This window comes from Harpegnathos saltator, unplaced genomic scaffold (genome assembly GCF_003227715.2).
Source record: "Harpegnathos saltator strain DR-91 unplaced genomic scaffold, Hsal_v8.6 scaffold536, whole genome shotgun sequence".
NCBI classification, from domain to species: Eukaryota; Metazoa; Arthropoda; class Insecta; order Hymenoptera; family Formicidae; genus Harpegnathos; species Harpegnathos saltator.
Genome location: NW_020230356.1, coordinates 725,719 through 737,162, shown reverse-complemented (window position 1 = coordinate 737,162; position 11,444 = coordinate 725,719). Strand labels below are relative to the sequence as shown.

Genomic DNA, 11,444 nt, shown 5'->3' with positions numbered 1-11,444 from the left:
ATGCACACGCTCGACAAGAAAATCCTTTCTTATTTCATACTTACGTTCATATTTTATATTTTTGATGCACCCTAACACACGTGCTTCGTCGTGTACCAGATAATATTTTACAATCTATCAGCTATCTGAATGTTTTATCAACCATTCGAATAAGACAATTACATAACGAAACTACATATTCCTTTTTACAGTTATATGTACATGCTCGTGTATATAGTGGATAAGAAAGATATTTGCATATCTCATCACTTTTGGAATTAACAAAAGAGGAGAAATCGTGGGAAAAAAAAGTTCTGACGTGTTAGAAAGTGATAAATATAATACTCGTCATTTTTAATAATATACGAGACACGTCCGACTTTAAACGCGATAACGCGGTCGTCGGGCGGGCATCGAATTGAACAGAGAAGTCCCATTCAAGTCATTCTGTAAATTGTGTCTTGGTAAGTAAGATATTAATTAAAAGCAAAATTGGCAAATGAGCAAAAGATCGGCGCACGACGAGGCGTCTTAGACGCCTAGGTTTCCTCATCTTCTCGCAGCAATAGATGTATGGATCAACATCGCACCTGTGGTGGCATTGGCATTGGTGAACTGCGCCGCGTTCTGTGCTTACAACGCTACTCCATCACTCGATATTCGCCGTTGCTAGGAGATGATCGATGTAGTCAATAATTAACGTAAATATTATAATTATTATTACTATATATAGCCGTGTGTCAATAATGCTGTAATAGATACAAAATAATTTATCAACAATTAATAAATAATAACTACATCGTAAACTTGTCGCATAATGACCTTTCTTCTTCTTCTTCTTCTTCTTAGGATATTCATTCAAGAAGGAATGTAATGTGTGCGAGCGTCGAAAAATCTTCCTAGTGCTATAATTTTATATTGCCTCTGACTTCTTCATTCTTCGTCACTGTGTAATTTACTATTCTTCTAACTCTCGAAGGGATTGCATCCCAGTTCGCGTGAGCACTAAATATCTCTTCCTCTTCCTTCCTCTATTCCTCTATTTTAGATAAGAATTAAGTACATTATCGACCTTACTCGACAAGGTCGTAATTTTATTGCATTGACTGCACTCCGTACAGTTTCACACTCTCTTCAACGTAATAATATAAAAATAACAATCGCCGTGTACGTCTTCTTTCCGCAAGTGTCAATTCGATATATAGTCTACGGTGTATCGAAGCTTCTTTACAGAGTGCTGCACACGACGTTCAAACTCCCCTGTACATATCGCAGATTATCCTCTCGATCGGGATCACGCCGATCGTGCTCTTGAAGAACAGCTCGGCGATGGAGTTCGCGGACACGGATCGCAAGGACGGCAACAGCAGCAGCATCTTGCCGAACCTGAGGGCGCCGTAATTGGCGCTGCTGAGCCGTTGTCCCAGCGCCAGCTGAGCGCTGTCCCTCAGCCGTGCCACCGCAGTTGGATTCCTCAGTCGATTCGGCGTGCTGGACGAGCTGGTGCTGCTGCTGCTGCTGCTGTTGCGGCTGCTCGACAGCGAGTCGCACTCCAGGCCAGCTTTGAAGTGCACTATCGCTCTGATGTAGCTGAACTCTTGGAAGTCCAGGTTCATCCCGTGGAAGCTGGCCAAGGTCTCGCGAAATCGATTCACCTCGATCGCCAGCTCGATGCCGCGAGAAGTCGGCGGTATCAGCGGCGTGGGGTCAAGGGTCGGCATCAGCTGCGCGGTAGCCAGCAAGAAAAGTTCGCGCCACGAGGCCTCCAAGAGCATCAGCTGGTCGTCCAGGGTGAGATTCGCGCCCGTCACCAGGTCTCGCGTCCAGTGCACGTTGAAGAAGAGGATCCGCGCTGCTTGCTCGCAGATCGACTCCGGCGTGATCGGCGGTATCAGCGATATCGAGAAGCTCGCCATGTTCAACGGAAACTGCAAGGAGAGGGAAATGGATCATTAATTCCCTCGATTGCGCGAACTTGAAGTTCTGAATTTTACCTTCGTCATCGCTAAAGCGTTGCAGTAAATAGGATGCGGTAAGGGGGGATGAGTCGGCGGCGCGGCTATGGAGACGCGAGACTCGGCCGACGGTTTGGGCAAAGCCAGATCCAAAGCTGTCACCGCTGGCGGCACTATGTTGGCTATCACTTCGGGTTCCTTCAGGTACAAGGCCATTTGCCTGCGAATCGTCGAGTTTCGCGGGCCCCGTTCGTGTTGCACAGCTGAAACGACAGCGGTGCGGAAATTCGCGATGAGCGACGCGAGGCATGACGTGAGGGGAAAAGACAAGTAACGAAAAATATACGAGCAGCCTTGGCTCTACTCTTTGGCCTATCGTGACGGAAATCATGGCGGAGACGCGGTCTTTTCGTCACCGAATAAGACTCCAGCGCAATGAAGCGAAGCAATCTTGGTTCACGATTAATGTCAGACGATCGTTCGAGAGCGAGTGAAAAGAAAGATTCTTCGCCTTCGTAGGAGATGCAAAGGACAATTGTTTCGGAAGTATTCACTTAAGAAATGCATCGAACACGACCTGACTCGACAAAGTAAGCTTTAAAACGAAGCAGGGAATCGCGCCTCACGCGGAACGAGAGCAATGGATAATTAATTAACAATGATAAGGAATAATCACGCTATCCCGCCTACGACTTACCGTCCTTGTTCATACCGGCTTGAATACACTTCGCTAATCTGCAAGCACGACATTGATTACGATGGGTCTTATCTACCATGCAACCCCCCTCGGATTTCGCCTTACACACGTACTGCCGATTTCTGCGGATCGACCTCTTGAAGAAACCGGCGCATCCGTCGCATGCAAAGATACCGTAATGTTTCCCCGAGGAGTGATCTCTGCAAACCTTGCAGGGGATGTCGTAAAGAATGCGACCTGAAAGCAGAAGTGTCACTGAACAATTACGTCGGTATTGTCTCGCACTTAGCCTCAAGAGTCTAGAAACGTCTAGAGTTCTTCGCGCGAGGAAAATGTGGCGCAACATTTTGGCACTACGGGATTGCATTACAGAGGCTGTGATAATTATCGTTGCAACAATATCTCTTTGTGCCTTGCTCTCTGAAAGAGAAGGCCACGGCGAGATGCTTTCGCTCGCGATGCGTTCTTAAAGCGAAAGCTCTTTTGCGAGAGCGATAGCGTCGTCGGTGGGATTCGACCTCGCGGCCTCGGTCGACATTTTCCGCTGATTTTCGACGACTCGAACTTCGTAGCTGAACCCGCACGGCGAGACGCTTCTACGTCCCTTCGTCACAATCTGTCGTACGCTTCGCGCCAACGCTTCCTCGCATTCTGCGGAAGAGTCGCTGCCGATCGCTGCGAATAAGCGCGGCATTGTCGATTGACAATCGACGGTAAGGGGCGCGTTAATCTCAGCCGCGTAGAATGCCGGTATTTTGGTTGGAACCCGTTTACGAGCGACAACACGAGGCCCGCTGAATGACGTCGAAGGATCTGAATGGATCGATTTGTCGCCGAGTTAGGTCCCTCGGTTAGGTACACGCACGCGCGCGCGCGCGCGCGCACAGAGGGAGAGACACGTAGATCTGGCCGTTGGGCGGCGGGGGTGGGCGCGCTCGCAATGGGGTACCAACTCCTTGTCGTGAGCTCCGCCTACGCCATTGAGCTCGACAAGATCGTGAATGGGCCTGAATGGACCGGATGTGGCTGCCGCATTCAGCAACCCTAAGTGAGCAGCAGCCAGAAACACGACACTTCGCTCGGTATCGGTCCCGATCTCTCCCTCGATCAAGCCCGTCGTCGCTTTCTTCATCTCGCGTCACCGTGGCACTTATTATGGCCGATGACGAGCGCCGTAAGAACAACGCAAGGACAGTGCCCGTTTGATCCCTTAAAACGGCGAACGCTCGCGATAAATAGCGATAGCGCAACAACCTGTTGATCTGTAGTCGAGTCTTGGCCAGCGGCATGGCGATACCACGATAACGGATAACTGCAGCGGCGTTATCGAGCCGCACAACGAATTTGTACCTCGGCCGAAAAGCCGAAAGTCTTCTTCGAAAGCAAAAAGACAGAGGAACAAAGAGACTGTCTCACTTGAGAATCGCAAAACCCACGTGAGTAAGCAAGTATTCTGATCGACTGAGGTTCCCTTCATTTTTTGTCACGTAAAGAGCTGGTCTTGTGCAAACGAAACCGTTTACGTATCATTTGGTTTGATCACATCGGTCGGACTTTGCTTAAAACTTGGCACTTTGAAACAAATCTTCTTCAATCTAACGCGGCACTTCTCCTGCCGGCGTGCCTAACTTTCCCGTCCGACGATTTTCTCATCCACGGTGTCTCTCCGCTGCGGAAATTCTCGAAATTTTCGTTATCGCGAAAGTGCAACGGTTGCTTTCCCGCTGCTCTTTCTCGCGGCTTTTCCCGACTGCCAATAATAACGTCAAGTCGCGTCAAGTTCGCCGCGCAAGGCGCAAGGGCAACTCGTTTGCCGCATGAAAGCGTTCAACTTCTGCGTGTGACCGAGAGAAAAAGCCTCCGGTGTGTTCCTCGAGGGGTAAATCATTAACGAGGAGGCGCGAGTAATGCGCAAAGTGCAGCGCACATGTTCAAGCAGAACGCAGACGGGTTGCGACCGAATGACAGGGCTACGCGCACCCTCGCCGCGCGAGGAATGTCCCTCTGCTCCCTCGCCGCGCCGCGCGGCGGGGTGAAACTCAGAACTCGCGCACGTCGGAATCACGCAACGTGCGTTTTTGCACTCGCCGGCCGCATGAAAGTTGCATTCGATCGGCTCGCGAGTCATTGGCGATTGAATTTTTCATCGGCGACGAATCGAGCTCTGTACTTTGCCGGGCGCCGATGATCTTTTTCAGCGTCACGCGTCGCGTCAATTATTCACGCGACTTTTATGCGGTAACTCCGTAAACGGGTCCTTCCTCCCTCCGGCGAGGAAGTCCCCTTGTAAAGTTGCTGTAAAAATCTCGTGAATGTTTAATGGGGCGCGCGTGAATGCGCGCGAGTCTCGCGCGTTCCCGATCGCGCATGTACGCGGCAAATACTGTCATTACCGGAGCCGGAGGTGTGGCTCGCGGCGAAGAGGGAAACGTAAAATCGTGCGTTTGCCGTGCACGCGGGCTTAAATATCGTTCTAAAGCGCGAGCATGTGTCTTCAACCCCGGTATCAATTATTTCACTCGAACCGCGACGGACGCACCGACGAAACTTGCCCCGAATGCGCGGCGCGTCGGAATAATAAAGTCCAGCCGAAACGCGAACCGCACATGGAAGATCCGACGAAACGCTGAAATTTCAGGGATGGGGCTGATGGCGGCGGTGGGGTGGACAGAGAAGAACAAGGGGGATGAGAGTGATGGCCGGATGTGATTCACCGGGCCAACGCGGCGCGGCCGACGTGGCGCTTTTGCCACCGCCGTTCTCCTTCTACGTCGAAAGCGCCGGTGACCACGAACGCGTGTTCGTGACCACGAAATTAAGGTGAAACTTTGTCGCGCGCATCCCCAGGGCGGCGTGCACGTTCGCATACGAGGGGTGGAAGGGAAACGGCGAAGTGACGCGACGACCGACGACGAAAAGCGGCGTTGAAGTGTCCTCCGGTTGAAGTCTAGCGTGCAATTACGAACTTCTCGATATAATTGCACGGGGGCGATATTTCAATGTCCAGGGCACGAAAGGCGCGTCGTGACTCGCATTCCGCCCGCGACGACGACTCGACGCCATTTCGGCGCCAATTTCGCTGACAAAAAAATACTTCGCGATCCCCGTCGGCCAACTTGTTCTCGCATTTTCAGTACTTTCATTTTCATTTGCACTTTTGTTGCACGGGCACACGTACAACTTGGGATGGTAAAATTTAAAATTATCGCTCGCACATCACAATATTTACGTCGAATATCTTTTATCATACTCAACGTGTGAACGTGTGCTTGCGTATTCATCTTAAAATAATTAATAAAAGTTATCACGGATTATATAATGTCGGAGAAGCATTAAGAAAATTTTCCCAAATTTTTACAAGAGTACGTGGACGTTTTTTCACTTCGTTAAAAGCATATTTTTCTAATCTGGCGAGTAATGTTTCGGACTTTATTCGATATTTCAGTGAAGATAAACGTCTATTATTTCGTTGTTTCACGGACCATCAGGTGCGCGCGATAAACGAGCATGGGAATGTAGCGACATGTGTGAAGAACCAGCCGCTCGCATGTACGCACGCGTATAATTAATCCAGAATAACGTGGCGTGGATACGTCATCTGTTTCATCGACGTACTCTTTTCGAATTTACAATACTCTGAATTTGTTTCAATGATATTTCATTCTAAACATCGGCAACTGAGTTACTTGAATTCAAACGCTTTTTCACTCGTGCGGAGCGAATTCTCTCCAGGTTAAGCTAAAATTCTTTATCTTCTTTATCTTGAAATTGCGAAGAGTAAGTCTTATGTATCCTGTACCATCATTATATATGTCACAGGGACAAACGCACACTCCAGTAAAGATTTTGAGACGTTTATTCGTACATTAAAATCAATTCCAAGTTTGAGTGAAATATTGGAAACGTTCTTACGATTTTCCAAGATCATAACTACCGCTTCGAAAAAATTTCGACTCACTTTTAATCAGATTTCACTAGAAGAAATTCTGAGAAAAAGTTAGATTAATCTTAAAACAGAAATTTTAGAAAATAGATTTATCCCCAATCTTTCTAATTATTGTCTAGCAATTTAAAGTTCGGCTATCATGCTTATATTTTCATTTCATGTATAATTTAATATAAAATAATACAATTGTGTATATTTGTGTTTCACTACTTCTCTTTAACTATTCCATTTTACTAATAATTGTTCTAATTATTGTTTTATCGTTGTTTGACTGTTTATTCCAATTAAAAACCGTTAGAAACCTAATTGTGTAACTTTAACTTTTCGAATTTATATAATTTATATTCATGATTGCCTTAAATACATCGATTATTCTTACGAGCGTAATGGAAATAAACGCAATAATTCCGCGTAACTTAAAACTCGCCTGTGTAAAGTGTTTAATCACATTCCTGGTTTTTAATCGACCAATGCGGCGCACTGATTGGCGACCAACTGACGGTAGATTCAACCACCCGCGACAACCTGTTAGCCGGACACGGTGATTCGTTCTCGTCGCATCGTTTTAAACATCTGTCGTTATTTTCTCATGGATGAGCTGCGTCCGAGGATGAATCGTTTAAATGCACAGTGAGTCGTGCGACATTTAAACGCCACATGCTTGTTGTTTCACACGAGATAACATTAGCGTGCCGCTGCGAACACCATGAGAACCGGTATTATTATGACTAATACGTGTACGCGTATGTCCATAACTTCACGATAAAATTTGTATACAATTCTAAACCCTTTTTTTGTTTCAAATTCCCCGGCATAATACGAAAGTTTCATTTGACACGTCATTTGAGAAAGGGACTATCTTGAGCAACTAAACTAAACCTAAGTTATTTGAAGTTAAAGGGTTAGAGTTTCCTTCGAACATAAAGAAGAGAAAAGGTCGGATGACCTGTGTCATTTTCTTAATAGAACTTGAATAATCTCTTCTGTCTTCGCACAAAGCTACTGTCGCCCGTAAGAAACGCTTTGAATCCAGAGAATATTTTAAAGGATTTTCACAAATCATCAGTCGTAAAACGAGTGAACTCGAAACTTTCACTGTGTGAAAAGGCATTAAGTTTGATATATCGGTTCACTTCTTCAGGAAGAACAGTAACGTTTGTTTTAACATTTGTTTTAAAGTGGTATTCATACATTCTCCTCAAAGCAATCTTATGCTGTTATATGGAAAAAGTAACGAGATAGAGAGACAGGGGGGAGGAGTTTAATACAAAAGATTCCGATTAATGTGATTCAAGACAAGTATATTTTGATTAAATTGAGGAGTCGTCCTGAATGAAAAAAATTACACTTTCAAACCAACTTAAAACCGATTCAAAAGCAAAAATTTCACGAGACGCTACTCTACATTGTTCTTAATAAACTCATCATTGTTGTTTCCTTTTTCAAATCTGCGAATTTAAGCGGTTTTTAGTTAGCTCAAGTTCACTCTGGCTCAGATCAATTAAACTCGGGTATTGAGCGTAACGAGCCGATCAATCGGAATCTCCCGCGTTAAGTCGTGAAGTACAAAATTGCCAAAGACCAATTACTTGACGAAGCTGGCATCTTCGGTGGCGGTACTGGCACGTGCGACAATTGCGGCTCTTGATTCTGCATCCTCCGTTGTCACTGCACAACGATCACTGAACAACAACGGGCCGGAACGTAAAACACGTCAACTGACTGCCGGTAAAGTTGAAGTTGCGGCTAAGCGCGTCACGATCGCTTCCGTCCGCTGCCGCTTCCATGTGCGGCCAGTTAGTCCCTCATGAATTATCTACTGTACCAGCGAAGGACACAGTGAAGACTAACCCCACATTGAAACATGACTGAGAGTCATCGTAGACGAGACTTTTTGGCAGCAAGTGGTCGGTTTTGAAGCTGCGTGCAAACGCGCACGACGACGTCTCATTGGTGGAGGGATTTCCCTACCCTCGGGCGAAGGGCGGACCCGACGATGAAAGCGATTCGTTCTAACCCCTGTTCCAGTAGCCATCTACCCCCCCGAGGGGACGACAGTGCGGTTACATCATCAACCCCCACTACTGCAAGCTCCACTTCGCGGGAACCCCTAGTCACCCTCCGAATGAGGGCGAAAGAAAGGCATCTTCTTTGCACGCCTCGTGTGGCGTTGCGCATGACAATCCTCTCGCGTTGATGATGGTCGCTCTCTTCGAGAGGGTGTTTATCTCCCGCCGGACGAACACGGGCCGATGAATTAGCGTTAGCGATTAAACGTCACGGAAGAAAAATACACATCATCGAGAGTCGCGTGCGAGTTCCGTCTCCTTCGATAAAGCCCATCATTTTCGACAATCTGCGTTTTCATCATCGGCTTTAGTTGATGCAGCCGCTACGCAATAATAATTCCTTGTTCTTCGGGGCTCATAGATGATCCTATTGTTTACCGTTGTGGCGGAATCTCTCCCTCCCTCCCTCCCTCTCTCTCTCTCTCTCTCTCTCTCTCTATCTCTCTCACACATATAGCGCGTACCGTTGTGGTCTGCTGATGCGTGCGCCTGGAGGAGGTTCAGGTAGAGGGACTTTTGTCGGAGTTTCGCTATTGAGCGTTAAACGGCAGCGCGCATGTACGCAGCGGGAATAATAGCGAGCGGGCAGATGCGCCGAGGCTGACTCTCTGACTCCATCTTGAATTATCTCGTGCCCCGATCCCCACGAGATCTCCTAGCATCCACTCTCCCTTGCTCTCATGTGTGCTCGCGAGACCGAGCTGGGAGGGGGGGGAGGGAGGCGCGTTTCGTGGTCCTGCACTCGATGAATTACGCCAGGAATCCGTCATAACCGATGTAATATCGCGGAGATTGGATCTCTCGATGGCGTATCGCGTTCCCCCTCGCCCTCGGGAGAGGTCCTGCTCTCTCCACTCGATGCTATCTTCGTAGATTACACCAGGTGTATTGCTGGGGTGCGTCGCCGTCGAGAAGGCGGCTCGATGATCCCGCTGAATCGCGTGCGCGATGATCCTGCACAGAGAAACAAAGGACCGACGTGTCGATGGACGAACCGATTGCAAGCCGGCGACGGAGGCTGAATTTCATCCTTTTAGAACACAGGATTTGCTTCACAAAAGCCGGGAACTCCGTCTCCTTCGACCGAGGCGCGTTTGGTCTGTTTATTGCCACGATGCTTTTCATTGCCGGACGTTTCCTCTGTGATGTTTTATCTAGAGACCCGTCGCTATTTTCCAGTTATTATATCCAGGTAACTATCTGCACTCGGATATGATGCTCATGCGAATTTGGCAAATCAGGCTTGGAAATAAATGTAAAAGAACTCGTTCGTCCCTCTTGCCGCAGAAGCGGAACACCGGCGCGCGCGCGCTTCCATAACTCGTCCGTGTAATCTCTTTCGACGCGACGCCAGGAACTGTAAGCCGTAGGCGCGTCTGACGAAAGAACAGCCTTTTTCGCGCAAATAGAGACGTGCCGCCGCCCCGGCTCCGAATTCCACGTTTGCACCCTCGACTTGGCTCGCCTGCCTGAGCTCGAGGTAGACCCGGCGCGGCCGAATGCTCGTCGGACCATGCTTCGTTTTGCCTTTGGCGCAATATGTCGGGAGAGAGAAGATTATCTCCACGTAACTGTTCCCCCCGCGGAAGAGGGGAGAGGCAGGAAGAGAAGTATACACAGACTCCGACAATAGCCGTGCCGCGGCCGCACGCACAAGGGGGAGAAGTTTCGCGGACTCGAGTAAGAGATTCGAGTCGCTTTGTCAAGAAGGCAAGCGCGCGTCCAAACGGCCTGGTAATGGGCCCGGAATCAAAATACAATTGTCCCCGACTCGCCTCGGAGTCGCCTGCGGATTCCGCTTTGCACGAGAACACGGTACAATGGTAGCGCGAGGGGAGGATGTTGTTTTAGGGAGACGTTTTGCTCTCTCGTGGCTCGTCCGAATTTCGCCGTCACGTGGCCGACTCGGTGCATTTTGCTACATCGCAGCGCGATGTAGCAGCGCGAAGTGTTGGAGGAGACATGATCTGGGAACTGGTGGGAACATTGTTCTTCCGATGCATGTCTGTGTATGTTGATTGAGCAATGAGGGATTCGGATTTTCTTGCTTTTACGAAGGTAGAATTTTGGCGAAATTTCTGCAGATTTGGGTCTCTCCTATCCTGCGGTAGGGGTGAGGCTTCATGATTGTACAGAGCGATTGTACCGAAAATGCTTACATGATGCTCGTATGAAACAAAAGTATTCATATAGAGGAAAAGTAATTTATTAACACCACTAATCCTTCCACCAATTCTTCTTCCCTAATTACACTAATATATTTGTAAAAATCCTCTCCTGTCCCTGTGATAAAATGTCTCTGTCTCTCTCTCTCTCTCTCTCTCTCTCTCTCTCTCTCTCTCTCTCTCTCTCTCTCTCTCTGTCTCTCCCTCTCTCTGGCATTTGAAGAATCAGAAGCAAATGATATTTCTCTTTCGCAAGAAGAAATTTATTACAGATATAAAAACGCACGTTATTCCGTTCAAGTATCATCGTTGGAATCTGACTTGATGTTTCCTTTGACAAGCGAATGAAGCGCTTGTCGTGAGACGGCAACAAAGATGAAGAAACGAGTGCGGAGGGCGGTACGGAGGGCGGCAAAAGTGTTCTTCGAGATCCACATAAATGTTGGTTAGTAGTAGTTGGTCGGTAATGCGGCCGATCCGTGAGAGTAGTACAAAAGCCAGTTTAATACTGGAGCGGTCTAATCGCGTCAGCAATATCAACGGGTGGCCCATACAAATGAGGGGAAAAATTCCGCTGTAGTAAATGTACGAGTAAGCCTGGTAGAGAAACATTCGCGTGAAAAATCTAAATCC

The 11,444-nt window shown here is 47.9% G+C and overlaps 1 protein-coding gene across 1 annotated transcript; it reads right to left on the bottom strand.

The window, feature by feature from the left end:
- Positions 1 to 226: 226 nt before the first annotated feature.
- Positions 227 to 8,416, bottom strand: tll (nuclear receptor subfamily 2 group E member tailless). The gene is made up of 4 exons (XM_011149389.2): positions 8,167 to 8,416; positions 2,632 to 2,868; positions 1,974 to 2,197; positions 227 to 1,907 (listed from the first exon to the last, which is right to left on the bottom strand). The coding sequence occupies exons 1-4, from the start codon at positions 8,231 to 8,233 to the stop codon at positions 1,230 to 1,232; spliced, it is 1,206 nt and encodes a 401-aa protein (XP_011147691.1). The 5' UTR covers positions 8,234 to 8,416; the 3' UTR covers positions 227 to 1,229.
- Positions 8,417 to 11,444: the final 3,028 nt, after the last annotated feature.

What these genes read in the sequence shown, in the direction of transcription:
- tll (XM_011149389.2), bottom strand. Translation starts at nt 8,233, where the DNA reads ATGCAGAATCAAGAGCCGCAATTGTCGCACGTGCCAGTACCGCCACCG. An exon ending in GAAGATGCCAGCTTCGTCAA is followed by an intron (nt 2,869 to 8,166) that starts GTAATTGGTCTT and finishes TTCTGCTTTCAG; the next exon opens with GTCGCATTCTTTACGACATC. An exon ending in ACGCTTTAGCGATGACGAAG is followed by an intron (nt 1,908 to 1,973) that starts GTAAAATTCAGA and finishes CTCTCCTTGCAG; the next exon opens with TTTCCGTTGAACATGGCGAG.